Raw genomic sequence first — 17,678 nt, forward strand, 5'->3', positions numbered from 1 at the left:
TCCACATCTATCTTCTATACAAGAACACTTTATCAAAAGCTTTCCTAAAATCTAAATAAACTATATCTACAGCATTCCCCTCCTCTGATTATCTATTAGCCACTATCAAAAAAGGAAATGAGGTTAATTTGTTCTTGATTATAATCTCCTTTCTCAAAGAGGTCAGAACACAATTTATTGTGTTCTTTTTCTACCACAAACCCTTTGTCTCCTAGTTCATCAACCCCTTGAATTTTCATAACTATTCCTTCATTTCAACTAAGCTACTTCATAGGTCATCAGGAAAGACTTGACACAAGAAAGTGGTACATGAGTTGAATGAACTTTCAAATTAAAGATTCAAAAAAGAACTATTATCAAAAACATCTCCTCCTCAGGAGCAGGTAAAGTAACCCAGAATGAACCTCTATACTGTAGATTCACCCCTCCTGAAAAAATGTCTCCATTCAAAGATAACCAACCTGGGCTCCAGCAGCCAGCAGAAGTTTTACACATTGTGTCTGACCCTGAAGACTAGCCTCATGCAAAGGTGTGATGGAGTCCACGGTGGCCAAGTTGACACAAGCACCATTCTCAATCAGTTGCTGTAGCTGCAAGGTTTCACCCTGTTGGGCAGCTTCATGAACAGGTGTCCTATCCACCCAGAAACCTAGAAAGAAAAAGAAGCCCTTTAAATACTAGCCACACAATTTGAATCTCAAAACACCCTTTTCTCCAAACATAACCACATTTCTTCTATTTCTCATACAATCATTATGTTTTCTAGAAATGAAAAATTGTGTCCTTAGAAATAGAGGCAGGAATGCAGGGCTGGTTCAATATTAGGAAAACTATTAGCATAATTGACTATATCAATAAGCAAACTAACAAAAACCATATGATCATCTCAATAGATGCAGAAAAAGCATTTGATAAAATCCAACATCCATTCCTAATAAAAACACTTCAGGGTGTAGGAATAAATGGACTTTTTCTTAAAATAGTCAGGAGCATATATTTAAAACCATCAGTAAGCATCATATGCAATGGGGAAAAACTGGAATCTTTCCCAGTAAGATCAGGAGTGAAGCAAGGTTGCCCACTGTCACCATTATTATTCAATATTGTATTAGAAACACTAGCCTCGGCAATAAGAGTCAAGAAAGAGATTAAAGGAATCAGAATAGGCAGTGAGGAAACTATTACTCTTTGCAGATGATATGATGGTATACTTAGAGAACCCTAGAGATTCTATGAAAAAGCTATTAGAAATAATCCATAACTTTAGCAAAGTTGCAGGTTATAAAATAAATCCCCATAAATCCTCAGCATTTTTATACATCACCAACAAAATCCAACAGCAAGAGATACAAAGAGAAATTCCATTCAGACTAACTGTCGACAGCATAAAATATTTGGGAATCTATCTACCAAAGTAAAGTCAGGAATTATATGAGCTAAATTACAAAAAACTTTCCACACAAATAAAGTCAGACTTAAACAATTGGAAAAATATCAAGTGCTCCTGGATAGGTCGAGTGAATATAATAAAGATGACAATACTCCCTAAACTAATCTATTTATTTAGTGCTATACCAATCAGACTTCCAAGAAAATATTTTAATGATCTAGAAAAAATAACAACAAAATTCATATGGAATAATAAAAGGTCAAGAATCTCAAAAGAATTAATGAAAAAAAATCAAATGAAGGTGGCCTAGCTGTACCTGATCTAAAACTATATTATAAAGCAGCAGTCACCAAAACCATTTGGTATTGGCTAAGAAATAGATTAGTTGATCAGTGGAACAGGTTAGGTTCACAAGACAGAATAGTCAACTATAGCAATCTAGTGTTTGACAAACCCAAAGATCCTAACTTTTGGGATAAGAATTCATTATTTGACAAAAACTGCTGGGATAACTGGAAATTAGTATGGCAGAAATTAGGCATGGACCCACACTTAACACCGTATACCAAGATAAGATCAAAATGGGTCCATGATTTAGACATAAAGAACGAGATTATAAACAAATTGGAGGAACATAGGATAGTTTATCTCTCAGACTTGTGGAGGAGGAAGAAATTTGTGACTAAAGATGAACTAGAGACCATTATTGATCACAAAATAGAAAATTTTGATTACATCAAATTAAAAAGCTTCTGTACAAACAAAACTAATGTAAACAAGATTAGAAGGGAAGCAACAAACTGGGAAAACATCTTCACAGTTAAAGGTTCTGATAAAGGCCTCATTTCCAAAATATATAGAGAACTGACTCTAATTTATAAGAAACCAAGCCATTCTCCAATTGATAAATGGTCAAAGGATATGAACAGACAATTTTCAGATGATGAAATTGAAATTATTACCACTCATATGAGTGTTCCAAATCATTATTAATCAGAGAAATGCAAATTAAGACAACTCTGAGATACCACTACACACCTGTCAGATTGGCTAAGATGACAGGAAAAAATAATGATGATTGTTGGAGGGGATGCGGGAAAACTGGGACACTGATACATTGTTGGTGGAGCTGTGAACGAATCCAACCATTCTGGAGAGCAATCTGGAATTATGCCCAAAAAGTTATCAAACTGTGCATACCCTTTGATCCAGCAGTGTTTCTACTGGGCTTATACCCCAAGGAGATACTAAAGAAGGGAAAGGGACCAGTATGTGCCAAAATGTTTGTGGCAGCCCTGTTTGTAGTGGCTAGAAGCTGGAAACTGAGTGGATGCCCATCAATTGGAGAATGGTTGGGTAAATTGTGGTATATGAATGTTATGGAATATTATTGTTCTGTAAGAAATGACCAGCAGGATGAATACAGAGAGGCTTGGAGAGAATTACATGAACTGATGCTGAGTGAAATGAGCAGAACCAAGAGATCATTATATACGTCAACAACGATACTGTATGAAGATGTAATCTGATGGAAGTGGATTTCTTTGACAAAGAGACCTAATTCAGTTTCAATTGATCAATGATGGACAGAAGCAGCTACACCCAAAGAAAAAACACTGGGAAATGAATGTAAACTGTTTGCATTTTTGTTTTTCTTCCCGGGTTATTTTTACCTTCTGAATCCAATTCTCCCTGTGCAACAAGAAAACTGTTTGGATCTGCACACATACATTGTATCTAGGATATACTAGGACATATTCAACATATATAGGACTGCTTGCCATCTAGGGGAGGGGGTGGAGGGTGGGAGGGAAAAATCGGAACAGAAGTGAGTGCAAGGGATAATGTTGTAAAAAAAATTACCCTGGCATGGATTCTGTCAATAAAAAGTTACTATAATAATAAAATTAATTAATTAATTAATTAAAAAAAAAGAAATAGAGGCAAAATTTATTTTTTATTTCAGTGTCATGTCTAATTACTATATGTTGCAGGTACTGTCCACAAAATATCAGTTTTGCAAAATGCCTTACATATTGGGAGGGTTGTTTTGTTTTAAGTGAAAAACAGCATAAAACAGAGAATGTAAAGATTTAAAAATGGAAAGCGTTTATTAAGCATCTATTATATGCCAGATGCCACTAGATGCTGGAAATTGAAAATACAAAAAAGAAATACTATCTGCCCTCAAGAAGCTTACATACTAGAAGAGGTCGAGAGACAGTATGTACACATAAGAGCAAAATATATACTAAATTTAGAAATCCCCCAAGAAAGTCAATGTCAAAAAGGTTCCATTTATATCAAAATATTTGTAGATGAGCTTTTCAGGGTAATTAAGAATTGGAAACAAAGGAAATGGCTATCAAGAGGAAAATGGATAAACAAATTGAGGCATATGAATGTAAAAGTATTACTGTGATGTAAGAAATGATAAACATGATGACTACAGAAAAGCATGAAAAGACTTAGATGGACAAAGACCTATAAAAAAATGGAAAACTACAATAGTGCAAAGCTTTCCAATTTATTAGTTGCTAATTCCAATAGCCTTATTTCTCTTTACTCTTTTTTCAAATACTTTATATTCAAATGCAGTAATCATTTTCGATTTCCTTAACCTCAACTCTACAACTTTCCACATATTACTGAAGGATGATGTCCTACTACATTTAGACTATCCTTCTTCCACATTTATGTCTGTTAAAATCTATTTCACACAACAATCCATTCCTCTAGAAAGCCTTCCCAGAATCTCCAGACTAAAAGTGACTATTTCTTCCTCAACATTTGAGAAGATGATAAAAATAGCCCTTTACACTCATTATTTTCTTTCAGGGAGGCTAGTAATAAAATGAGATTACTATCCTTGACTATGGTTCTAAAATGAGTATTCAATGGTATTATAGAGATATGATAGAAACAACAGAAAAAAAAATCTCATTCTTCTATACAATTGCTTGTTCATTGTAAACAATAAATAAATAAAATGCCTTTGAAAGCTTTAATTGATAAATTACAGAATTTCCCAGTAATTATAACATTTTGTTCTACAGAAGACAATTTCACCAGCTCTTGTAAGAATGGTTAAGTTACCCTTATTCTGCTTAGATTTACTCTAATTTCACTTTTCTCCCTTATAATATAAACCATATAATTCATTATACTGTTCTTTACTTTTGAATCCCTTGCCTCTTTTTTTTTATTGACATTCATACCTTGCCAAACCCCAACCCTAGTTAATTTTCACTGCTAATCTCCTTTCTTACCCTTACTCATGTGCTACTTAATATAGCTGAAGAAAATCACACAACCAAACCCAATTGGACAACTATAAATTTGTTATTTTTCCCTGGCTAAGCCTAATTCTGGCTGAATGGGGTGCAATCCAGGGAGGAAAGGAGACATATTTATATATAGATCAAGAGTTAATAAAAGGAAGTTAGCCATAACATAAGAAGATAACACAGCAAAACATAGACCCCCATCACCTTGTCCGGCAGAAGACATGTGGTGACTCAGGGATCTTTGGAGCAAGCACATTCCAAGTCTGCAGGGCCCTGACTACATTAATCCTTTGAGATGGTTAATCAGTCAACTCACTAAGTACCTAAAATGTACCGGGGGGATCCAGGGTGTTCATGGTAACAGTGCCAGTGCATCCCCCTGGAGCTCTGCTCTCCCCTGTGATTCCAAGAAGCTGGAGCACACCCAGCAGCCACACCCCAGTAAAACCGTCTCAGCAGCAAGCTAAACCAGCTTGGGTGAGGTAGGGTGCTCTCTACTCCAAGCTTTCCCCTGGTGGAATGAGAAAAACTTGTCCCAGTGGCCATAAAGGCAGGCATCTGAGGAGGATGCTGTGGAGCCCTGAGAGATGCTGCACTCATCCACTGTATTCTGGGCCATCATCAGACATCTTGACTTTTGTCTGGGCACTTGACCTCGATGTCTCTGGAAGAAAAAGTAAGGCTGACATGTGCAGCTCTGCCACACTTAAATAATATTTTAAAAACCTACCCTGGAAAAAACAGGTCAAGGAAAATCACTGGATGCTCTGAAAATGATTATTATTTTTTAAGCTCTGGACACTATATTAAAAAAAAAATTAAGCAAAACTGCCCAAATCTATTAGAACCAAAGGGCAAAGTGAAGAGACAAATACCAATTGCGTCTGGAAAGGAATCCTAACAAGAAAAGTTCCCAGAAATGTCATAGACAATATTGCCAGAGCTCCCACATCAAAGAAAAAAACAAAAAAACAAAAACAAAAACAAACAAAAAGCACTGAGAAGCCAGAAAGATGTAGCAATTTCTACTAAAATCAAAAGTTCATTGAATGCAATATTCCAACAGGCAAAAGAAAGATTAACAAACAGAGATAATTTTCAAAGCTGAGTGTGATCCTAAGGGGAGGGGGGGAACAAATAGAGAATAGAGAACTTTCAAGAATTTTCTGATCAAAAGACTAGAGCTGATATATGAATTCGGAAATACAAAAATAAAGAGTCCAGAGAAAACCAGAAAAGATATATTTATTTGAACAACTGAAGAGGCTGTATGATGATATCTACCTTCAAAATCTAGTGTCTCTTTTCATTTAGTGAGAATTTATTTTCCCTTCCTCCTACTTCCCTGAACTCCAACTGTACAAAAACAGTATAAAATAAGCTCTCACAATAACAAATAGATATAATCAAACAAAGCAAATTCCATATTAACCAAGACCAAAAAATAAGTCTTGTCTTGCATCTTTAGCCCATCAATTCTCTGTCAGGAAGTAGGTAGCACACTTCATCTTTGGACCTCTGAAATTGTCATTACACTTATTTACTCTGAAAGTCTGGAGGGAGGGGAAAGAAGGGAAAGCTAAGAGAAATAAACGAATGTAGAAAGAAGAAAAAAGAGAATGAAACCTTTTTTCTCATAATTGGAGTGTTTAATGTGGAAAAAGGGATAAGTGCACGTTGATAAATCTCACTCTTTTCTAAAAAGGACAAAAAAAAGAGTTGAACACTCACAGAGTTTGATAGGGAACTACATCCGACCCACAAAGAAACAAGGGTAGGATAAAACAGAAGGGAAATAGTAACAATCACAAACAAACTTTCTGATTCTGATTAAAAGGGGGAACATAAAGGGGGAGAAGAAAAGTAAAGAACTAGATTTTGTAAGAATACTCTAGATTGCCTCTCAGACATCTAAGAAACTGCTGAACAAATTGTGGCAAAGGAAGAGAATGCAGAACTGTTGTACTATAAGAATTTTCCCCCCTGAGGCAATTGGGGTTAAGTGACTTGCCCAGGGGGACTCAGCTAGGAAGTATTAAGTGTCTGAGACCAGATATAAACTCAGGTCCTCCTGACTTCAGTACTGGTGCTCTATTCACTGCACCACCTAGCTGCCCCCCATAAGAAATTTTAAAACAAACATTTTCAGAGATTCCTGGGTAATATGAACTGATGCACTGTGAAGTGAGAAGAACTTAGAGAACATTTTTTACAAGAGCATCAATGTTGTAAAGAAAAACAACTTTTAAAGACCTAACAACAACAATCTACTAAAAGACCTTTCGTGAAAACATGTTACCTACCTCATGTTAGAGAGATGCTGTAGCACACACAGGATTTGGAGACATAAATTTTTTGTGAGGATCCCTTTTGCTTGACTATACAAATTCATTATAAGGATTTATTTTTGTCTTTATTTTCTCTAAAGCAGGGTTAAGTCAGAGGGAGAGTGATACCAAAAAAGGGGAGAGTGACGCCAACATAACATGATTTAAAACACAAAGAAAGAGAAGGAAATTCAGAAGGAAGTATTGACAGAGACGACAATTTTGAAACTTAGGGGTAGAACTTATTTTATAAAAACAAATATATATGTATAAAACATATATACATATATTTTACATATATGTAATCAGCATGAAATGAAAAGTCAGAAGTTCATAAAGAATCCTCTTGGGGTTCTGCTTTATGTACAGAAATATTTTGGGGGTATTTAAGTTCAGAATAAAAATGCTTCCAGAAGACATAATAGGTGCTAAATAAAGATCTGGTGCGTTGATCTTTTCTGCTTCAAAGATAACTGTAGTCACTCATCATAAATACATAATTTGTGCTAGGTAAGATCATGAATCCATCAAAATAAATAGAAATGTTTAAGAACTTTTTTGTGTCAGCATCCCTTTGATGGACTAGTAAAACGTATGGGCCCCTTCTAATAGGGGAATCCCTTTGTTTTTGGAGACTTTATCTCCTAGAAACTGGAAACTGAATGGATGTCCATCAGTTGGAGAATGGCTGAATAAATTGTGGTATATGAATATTATGGAATATTACTGTTCTGTAAGAAATGACCAACAGGATGATTTCAGAAAGGCCTGGAGAGACTTACACGAACTGATGCTGACTGAAATGAGCAGGACCAGGAGATCATTATATACTTCAACAACAATACTATATGATGACCAGTTCTGATGGACCTGGCCATCCTCAGCAACGAGATCAACCAAATCATTTCCAATGGAGCAGTAATGAACTGAACCAACTACGCCCAGATAAAGAACTTTGGGAGATAACTAAAAACCATTACATTGAATTCCCAATCCCTATATTTATGCCCACCTGCATTTTTTATTTCCTTCACAAGCTAATTGTACAATATTTCAGAGTCTGATTCTTTTTATACAGCAAAATAATGTTTTGGTCATGTATACTTATTGTGTATCTAATTTATATTTTAATGTATTTAACATCTACTGGTCATTCTGCCATCTAGGGGAGGGGGTGGGAGGTAAGAGGTGAAAAATTGGAACAAGAGGTTTGGCAATTGTTAATGCTGTAAAGTTATCCATGCATATAACCTGTAAATAAAAGGCTATTAAATAAAAAAAAAATAATCAGCACATTAAAAAAAAAAAGAGAGAGAGAGAGAGAGAGACTTGATCTCCCTGTCATTCAGGTCCAGAAGTATAACTAACAGCCATTCATAGGTGTGTGAGGATGAAATAATATTTGTAAAGTATTGGACAAACTATACCTATGCTGGCTATTATACTGGTGTCAAACTTAGTACAAAAATAGCTGATCAGCTTTAGCCTTGCTGTTAATTGAGAAATGAGCTCAAGTAACCCATCAGCCTCATCCTCCCCAGAAACAGAGGATTACAGATATGAATCACTGTGCACAGACAGAATATTTTAAATGCATAAAATAACATACCTAGGACTAAATTTTTTTAAAAACATGTCTATGGAATCTAAATGAAAACCTCCATCAGGCTGCAATTTATAGGAAAATGAGACCAGAATGCCAAATGCTAAAAAGTTATGGATGGGTTTGTGTTATGCACTGGTAGAGAGAGAATCCAAATTAATGTGATTCTTTCTACATCAAAATATCAAGAAAAGAACATTTATTTCATTTATTTCCTTGCTGACAAGGCTAAACTATAGGAATGTCATTGTCTTATCTTTGTCATAGACTATATGGATAGGAAATATTTTTCCTTAAGTGGTCACAGGATGTAGCAGACACACTGAAGCACTTAAAACAACTTAGAAGACTAATGCAGCCCACACAATTTGAAGATTTCATAACATAAGTGAATATTCCTCAACTTGTCCAAAACTGAACTCAATATCTTTTCCCTCCAAACTTTCCCCTCTTCTTAATTTCCATATTATTGTCAAGGATATTCTTCTCCTCCCAGGCATCCATGCTTACAATCTAGAGTCAGGAGTCATCTTCTCTCTCTCTCTCACCTCCCATATCCAACTGACAACTTCTACCAAATCTACCTTCCCAGTCTCATGGACTCTACCTATGCTCTGCTCTGACAGTCACCACCTGATGAGGGTCCTCATCACCCACACTTGGACTATTTCAAGAGGCTACCAGCGACTCCCCCCACCTTACATCTCTCCTCAATCCAGTCTATCCTCCACTCAGCTATCAGAATGATCTTCCTAATAAGGGACAGGTCCAATCATTTCATCTCCTAATTAATAAACTCAATTAGCTCTGTATCAACCCCAGGGCCTAAGATAAAGTTCTATTTAGTTTTTAAATCTTTTATAACCTCCTCCCCTCCTCTCTTTCTAGTTTTCTTATAGACTCTATGATCCAGAGACACAGGTCTCCTGATTTGTTTCTTGAACAAAGACACTCAACCTCTTGGCTCCAAGCATCCTGGCTTCCCTGGCTTGCTTTTTAAGTCTTAGCTAAAGTCCCAATCTCTGCAAAAAGCTTTTCCCAATCCACTTAATCTTAGTGTTTTCTCTATGACACTATCTTCAATTTATCCTGAATATATCTTGCTGTTGTCTCTTCCATTGGACTATGGAACTTCTTGGGAGTTGGTACAGATTTTTGTCTATCTTTGTGTTCCCAAGGCTTAAGCAAAGTACCTGACACATAATAGGCACTTGTTGATAAAACCTGCTGGCTTACTTTAAGTGCTAGTTGACTTGGCAGTGATTCCTTTTGTACTAGAAATATTACTCCAAATTTCCCATATGTTGTTTATTCATAGGTAATGTGCATAAAAATTGTTCTATATTGTTTTCCGAGTTAAATATACTTATCAGCATGACTGAGTTTGAGTGTTTTAGTTGAGCACTGCAGCATTTGGGGGAGAATAGATGCATCAAGAAATAACAATGGGAAAGCATAAAACTCAAGAAAAATAAAGTGAACATTACACCTCATAAGTTCAGAAAATTCTCATCTGCTCCTTTAGTGAGAAAAAGTGAAAGTAATAAAATTATAACTGCATGTGAAGATAAACATTTAATTTTTTAATTATGTATTATAAACATCCATTCATTTCTCCCTGTATGAAAATACTTTCTCAGATAGTTTACAATGTTAAGTTGTTTAGACGAGTATCAAACATAAACAGGTTATTAAATAGTAAGTCATATTTCTATAGTTATGATTCATAAAGCCGTTTCCTCACAAGAGCCCACTGAGGTGAGCGATGTCAAGCATTACATTTCAATTTTACAGATCAGGAGACTACTCTTTAAGGGGTTTAGCTAAACGACATTTGATCCAGCAATGTTAATACGATCCAAACCCAGTTCTTCCGATTTTCAGTTCTTCGACTACACCATGCCTCCTTCTTAAAGAAGGAATACCATTCCTTTCTCCAGAGAGGTGACAGTCTAAAATGATTTGGCGATCCAACAAATATTTTTCACATGGCAAAAGATAATTCAATATTATGTCATAATGCAAGTGAATTCAAAAAGAATTTAAGTGTAAGGCATCTGGGAAAGACAAAGCCCAATGCCAAATGAATCAAAATAACCACTAGCATTTACACGGTGCTTTTAAGCTTGGAGAATCACTTTACGATACGAATTCATTAGGTCCCCAAACAGTCCCGTGAGGTTAATTTCCATTCAACAGATGAGAAAACTGAGGCTGAGAAACCCCATTTCAGGACCATAGCGTGGCCTACACGTACGGAGTAGTAAGAGCTCGTTGAGCATCCTCCGAGGATCCCTACTTTGCCAACCCCGCTGCGCTGCCGGCTTCCCTCCCGCCCCGCCGCCTCCGGAGCCCCGCTGCGATGCGGTTACCAGCGTACGCGGACGTTAACAGCTCCCGGGGACCACAATTCCTTGGGATAACGAACTGGAAGCAAAGTTTGGCCGCGGGGAGCGCAGGCTTCCCGTCGTGCCTGAGCACGTCTCGGTCCAGGTGAGGGAGCCCGGGCGAGCCCAGCCCCGCGGAGTTCGCCCGGCTTCCCTCCCGGCCCCTCTCCATACCCGCGGCGCCCTCACCAATTTCTCCCAAGGAGCCGTCGGCATTCCGCAGTTCCATCTTGTCCGCCGCGTCTCCTACCCTGACTGTTTTCCCTTCCCCAGAGCCGAGCACCTGGCACGGGAGGGGGGACGTGAGGATGACCGTGCCGGCAGCGCTGCGGGGCCGATCGCGTGCCTGTAGCCGAACGCCGAATCTGGGGCGCATCTCGGGTAAAGGTCGCTCCTGGTGCCCGCTGGGACTTGTAGTTTTCCCACGCTGGGCGAGTGCCCTTCCATTTTAACCGGAGTGTTGATGGAAGCGGCACACGCGGGTGAGCCACTGCCTTCTAGCGGCTGGGTCCGACGTCGGCTTTTGATGTTTTGCTGTTTGAAATAAAAAAGGGAGTATCAATGTATGTCCTCCGAGAATGTCTACACCTGCCAAGCGTAATCTCCCTAGGAAAAAGAGGGCAAGGTTTGCATTGATGGAAAAATGGCTGTATATGTGTGAGTGTGTGTGTGTGTATATATGTGCGTGCGCGCACACACATACAAATACATGTATACTTATATATATGTATATATACACACACATATATATATATTTTGTATATATATATATATATATATGTATATATATATATATATACACACACACACGACATATCTTTAAATTTTTATAGCATTTTGAAAACTCCTGCAATTTTTAGTGGAGGACTTTGACTTCCTTAATTCGGTATTCAAGAATCATTTATTCATCACTTACATTGCAATGAGTTGCTGTAAAGAATCTGTTTCTCTTCACAAAGGAAATATGGTGCTGTTTGAGGCACTACAGTTTAGAAGAAACATTAACTGGAATTCATCCATAGCAGGATAATCATGGCCCTGTGTAAAGATTTCTCCTTATAAGACACAGAAGGCTGTCCACTTTCAATACTTGCTCTATAAAGTTTAGCCCTAAGAAGAAAAAGCTAAGAGGAGATACAATAAGCATCTTCAAGTGTTTGAAGCATTGTCGATGGAAATGTGATATGTAGGCTCCAGCTTATATAACACCCTAAAGGATGTGTTTAGTTTAGGTAAACCTCAACCTGGGAGTCTGTGACTGCTGCTTCTGTTTGGTGTTTCTTCCCTGGGCATAGATGTTTAAATACTGATCCAGAGATGGACTTAATTATCATGAGTTCAAGAAATCTAGAGCTTCTGGTCCCCTTAGTTAGAACTGACTAAAAGCAGGAGGAGAAATTTTCAAGAAGATGATCCTGGACAGTAAGAAAAGCCATGAGTACTGGCTCTACTTGTCTGAAGATAACTTATTATTTTAGAGTTCAGAAACAATTCAGAATGGAGCGAAATGTGAAAAGTTGTTTCAGCAGTACTCTCAAATTCCATCATATTTTACTGTTTAAGTTCCAACCTAATAGTAACTTATAAATCACTGCTGCTTAGTTAAGATTTTGTAAATGTGTGTTCTTAAATCCCTTGTATTAAGCTTTTTTTTTTTCCTATGAAGGAAATAGTTTTCCTATACTTGACTTATGTGATATATTGAACATTTTTCTGATCTTCACTTCTCAGAGACTTGTATATGAGCTAAAGTTTAAGTTTTAAATTTTCTTAAGGACTAAGGATTTAAGTTTTTAAGGATTCTCTTGAAGGTTCCAGAATAGGGCACAAAGATTCAGAGAGTTTAAGAAAAAATAGTCTATCTGCTCTATGGAACTAGGTTCCCCCAAGAACTAAACTCAGTCCATGTGCATAGTTCCAGTACTAAAAAGAACCCTTTAGTAGTATCAGCAAGCAATCACAACTTCATGAAACTACTTGAAAACTAGGTTTATTACAAGAGAAATGAACATGTATAGGGAACTTAGTTCACAATCCATACAGAAGTTTGCATATTTTTAACAATACAGCAAAGGAAGAAGGTAGAAACAAAAATCTCAATCTAAAGGGGCATGGCATAGTGGGGGAAAGATGCAGTAAAAATGGGGAAAAGATAAAAACCTCTTCTAAAGGGAAGAACAGGCGATGGCAAAAATCTTTCCCCCTTAGGAATTGCTAAACCATGAAGATATGATGGTCTGGTTATCAACAGGGTCCTAGCTGCACAAGCAGTTTCTAAGCCCAGTGCAGACTGACTGGTGCATGGTCTTCTAAGGACTCCCAAGGACACACAGGAGCTTCCGGCTTAGGGTGCAAACAATACATTATGTCAGTTCAGGACAGGAAGCTTCATCCTTGACACAGGGCCTTCTGCCTACCAGTGTTTCTGGAAAATATGGCAACTCAAAAAGACAAAAAGCAGGGGACCCTTTAACATTTGGATTATGTAGCATTACACATCTATGTTCATGTTATTTTCCCTGATAGAATGTAAACCCCTTGAGAATAAGTGTTCTTTCTTTGTATTTGTATCTACAATGCTTACAGAGTACCTGACATATAATAGGTAAATGCTCACTGATTGATGGATTGAAAAACACTCTGAAAACAATTTGGAACTAAGACCTAAGGCCTATACTAGGGGTCCTCAAACTTTTTAAATAGGGGGCCAGTTCACTGTCCCTCAGACTGTTGGAGGGCCAGACTATAGTAAAAACAAAAACTTTGTTTTGTGGGCCTTTAAATAAAGAAACTTCATACCCCTGGGTGAGGGGGATAATTGTCCTCAGCTTCCGCATCTGGCCTGCAGGCCAGGTTTGAGGACCTCTGGAATTGTGCATATCCTTTGACCCACCAATACTATTACTGGGTCTTTATCCCAAGATATCAAAGAAAAAGAACCTATATTACAAAAAAAAAAAAAAAAGTTCAGCTCTTTTTATGGTGGCAAAGGTATATAAATATATATGTATATATAATATGTACATAGTTATATTTTTCATGTCTCCCCCATTAGACTGTGAACTGTTTTTTTTTACCTCTTTTTTTTTTCTTACTCCTCTGCACTTAGCACATTGATTGGCACATAGTAGATACTTAATACTTGTTGACTGACTTGATTGACTGGTTGGACTAAAAACCTACAGAAGGCTATAGAAAATAGAATCAGAGGATCTTGATTTTTGTGAGCTGAAGAAGTATTACTTTTTCTATGAATGGAAGAATAGAAATAGTTAAGAAATAGTAATGATAAGGTCCTGAATGGTGGGTGTAGAGGGCTGAAACTCTCGAGTTCATGCACTGAAGTTGGACAACTGAGTACTTAAGGCTAATTACCGATTGGACAATACTCTATTAGCATATACTTGGAAAATGGCCCTTCCCACTATCCTGTGCTGGTTCTATAATTGATATATACTGAGAATTGTAGGAGGGACTAGGGGGTAGAGTAAGACTAGTCAGGGCACGCTGGGCAGGAGACAAAGAAGGAAGGTTGTGGAGATTTTGCTTCCATCCAATTCACTTTTACCACTAAATAAAGACTAAGGACTTTTGCTTATCCTGACTTCAGCTGATTCTAAAGTATCCAGGGTGCTAACACAGTCATCACATTTGGTGCTCAGTGTGGGACCAAGGACCCTAATTTCACTGAAGAAGTCCCTGGTGACCAGGAAATAGGGTGAGTATTTTAATAGACAAACAGGGAACTTATTTTGTTAAGGGGTAAACTAGTAACCTTTTCTAGCTGAAATGGGGCAGATATTGGGAAAAGATTCTCCCCCAGCCCTAGCTCCTCCCCCCGCCCCAAGGGGACGCTATAGAAAGTTGATCAAGGGACAAGGCTTAATTGTAACTTGGTTGCAGATTGCTAGACTTTTGGGTACATTAGAACCCACGTCCCCTTGGTTCTTAGAAGAGATAGGGCTAGATAATTGGAAGCTGATAGGAGATCAACTATGTGAATATTACAATGATAAAGGTCCTCATTCAATTTCCAAGGAAACATTCTATATATACAACATGATACAATTGGCCTTAAAGAATGCTGCAAGTTATAGAAAAAAGAAAAAATTTTCAGAACAGCCAGATGAGGAAGTGTGAGGAAAAAGAGGAGGACAAAGAACAGATTAAAAGTAATATCACTGGAGGGTATGAGTAGTTAAGTAAGCATGAAGGGCCGTGGTGATTCTCCTCTCACAAGGCAGCTTCAACCTGTCTAAACCAGAACTGCTTCTTGACACACGCCCATCAATTTCACATTCTGGGATGGAGGGCGGAGGAGGGGTAGTGGGAGGGGCAGTGTCACCACCAGCACCTCCCCCCCCAGCAATCACCCCCTCCTATGACAATATTTCAAAAGGCAGTACTTAAAAGCCACAGAAGAAGGGCAGAATTTAGGTGATTTGAAACTGGAAATGTATCCTGTGATTCAACAGTTTAACTCTTTGGGTCAAGAAAGTAAAAGATACACTCCTTTTGATCTAGAAATCCTCTAAGATCTGAAAAAGGCTTGCACTCTTCATGGGGCTACATCAGCTTATGTTAAGATGTTATTACAGAATTTGGCTTATGAAGTCTTAACCCCTAGTGACTGGAAATCTATAGCAAGGACATGCTTAGAACCTGGACAAAACTTGTTGTGGCTTTCTGAATATCGTGAGCTCTGTAGGATACAAGCCCAACAAAATAGTCATAGTAGAATTAATCCTCCAATCACCTGTGACCAACTAACAGGGGTAGATTCCTATGCAGAAATTTCAGTACAGATTAATTACCCCATAGCAGCATATGAGCAAATTGCTACTGCTGCTATCAAAGCATGGGGTTTTATCTTAGGTAAACAGGACAGAGGAGAGGCCTTCATGAAAATAGAACAAAGGCCAAATGAACCCTTTGCTGTTTTTGTGGGACATCTCCAGACAGCTGTTGTATGAACTAATGGTGAAAATGCAGTAACAGATATTATGATAAGGCAAGTTGCTAAAGGAAATGCTAATGAAGTTTGTAGAAGAATTATACTAGGACTACGCAAGGATGTCCTTTAGAGAAGAGATCATAAGATGCTGTGCCACAGGGGGCACAAATGCCTTTTATAGCCAGGCTATGATGCAAACTTCCCAAGATCTGAATATGGGAGGACAGGGTCCCTTTTGGCAAGGGACTTCCAGAGAGACTCGTCAATGCTTTCAATGTGGTAAAGTAGGGCATCTGAAAGCTCAATATTGGCATAGAGACAGAGTGAGAAAACAGGGTGGGAGAACACAATACCCCATGTCCAAAATGCAACAGAGGCTTCCACTGGGCATCAGAATGTAGACTGATTCAGGGAAACAGGATGAGGGGCCCATCTCCAGGTCCCAAGGCAAAAAATACTTGGAGCATGATGGCAGCCAATGCTACACCCAGAGAATGCCTAGAAGTCCAGTACTCAAACATGACCAATCAGCCAAGAAGCCATCTGATGGGAGAAGGGGATTACACAATCAACCAGCCAGGAAGCAATCTGATGGGAGAAAGGGATTACAACTGGGGAGAATAGAGTTGTATGCAGCTGACACAACTGAGATACCCCCTGGAATCTGTTCCTCTCCAGCCTATGGATCCTTTGCCTCCAGGCACAGTAGGCTTGGCCATTTCACCTCCTGAGAGTACATACAAAACAGTGTCCATCCATATACTGATATGGGAAACTGGGGAATGTGTAGATAATATCCCAGTCACTAATACAGGTAGACAATGTGTGACTTATCAACCAGGAGAAGTAGCAGCATCAGGTATACTGATATAGACTGCTAATAAGCAATCTGATGATAGTCACCCAGATTCTGACTCCAAGCAACAAAATGCAGGAATATACTGGACAGCAGCTGTGACAGCTGACCAACCTATGCTCACTATCTATATAAATGGCATACCATTAGAAGGATTGGTAAACACTGGTACAGATTGTACAGTCATTAGAGGTGCCAACTAGCCCGTCACTGGCCAAAGATTAAGGTAGACAACAACATGTCTGGCATAGGAGTTTCAATAGCAGCTGAAGTTAGTGCTACCCCTTTGAGATGGATATTTGAAGGTGAAATAGGAGTTTTTATTCCTTTTATAGTTGAAAAAATCCCTATCAATCTGTGGGGAAGAGACATTTTACAACAATTAGGATTAAAAATGAGTACTTCAGTTTTTAGGCAGGGCTGCTGTTGAAGGCCTGCCAACACTTTCACCTGTTCCTATGCAATGGAAAACTGATACACCAGTGTGGATAGAACAGTGGCCCTTAGGTAGCTATAAAATTCAGGCCTAATTAGATATAGTACAGGAACAACTTGACCAAGGACACTTACAACCTTCTCTAAGTCCTTGGAATTCCCCAGGATTTGTTGTTAAGAAAGAAATCTGGAAAATGGAGAATGTTGACTGATTTAAGAAAGGCAAATGAACAGATGGAAACTATGGGAACTCTTCAGCCTGGGCTTCCATCTCCTACTCAATTGCCTAGAGAATGGCCTCTTTGGGTTGTAGACATTAAGGATTGTTTCTATTCTATCCCTCTAGATAAGGAGGATATGAAAAGATTTGCCTTTTCAGTGCCCAGCGTTAACTTAGCTGAGCCTTATAAAAGATATGAATGGACAGTTTTGCCACAGG

General features: G+C 38.2%; 1 protein-coding gene across 2 annotated transcripts in view; it reads right to left on the reverse strand.

Moving 5' to 3' along the window:
• ASB13 (ankyrin repeat and SOCS box containing 13) overlaps positions 1-17,678 on the reverse strand; it is a 66,849-nt gene that overhangs the window by 19,299 nt on the left and 29,872 nt on the right. For both annotated transcript variants that reach the window (XM_031939973.1, XM_023504661.2), the window contains exons 2-3: positions 11,184-11,528; positions 462-649 (exon numbers count right to left, since the gene is read on the reverse strand). In XM_031939973.1, the coding sequence (XP_031795833.1) occupies positions 462-649; positions 11,184-11,370 (375 nt within the window). In that variant the 5' untranslated portion in view covers positions 11,371-11,528. The remainder of the gene's footprint in view (positions 1-461; positions 650-11,183; positions 11,529-17,678) is intronic.

Source organism: Sarcophilus harrisii, chromosome 5, assembly GCF_902635505.1.
Source record: "Sarcophilus harrisii chromosome 5, mSarHar1.11, whole genome shotgun sequence".
Taxonomy (NCBI): Eukaryota; Metazoa; Chordata; class Mammalia; order Dasyuromorphia; family Dasyuridae; genus Sarcophilus; species Sarcophilus harrisii.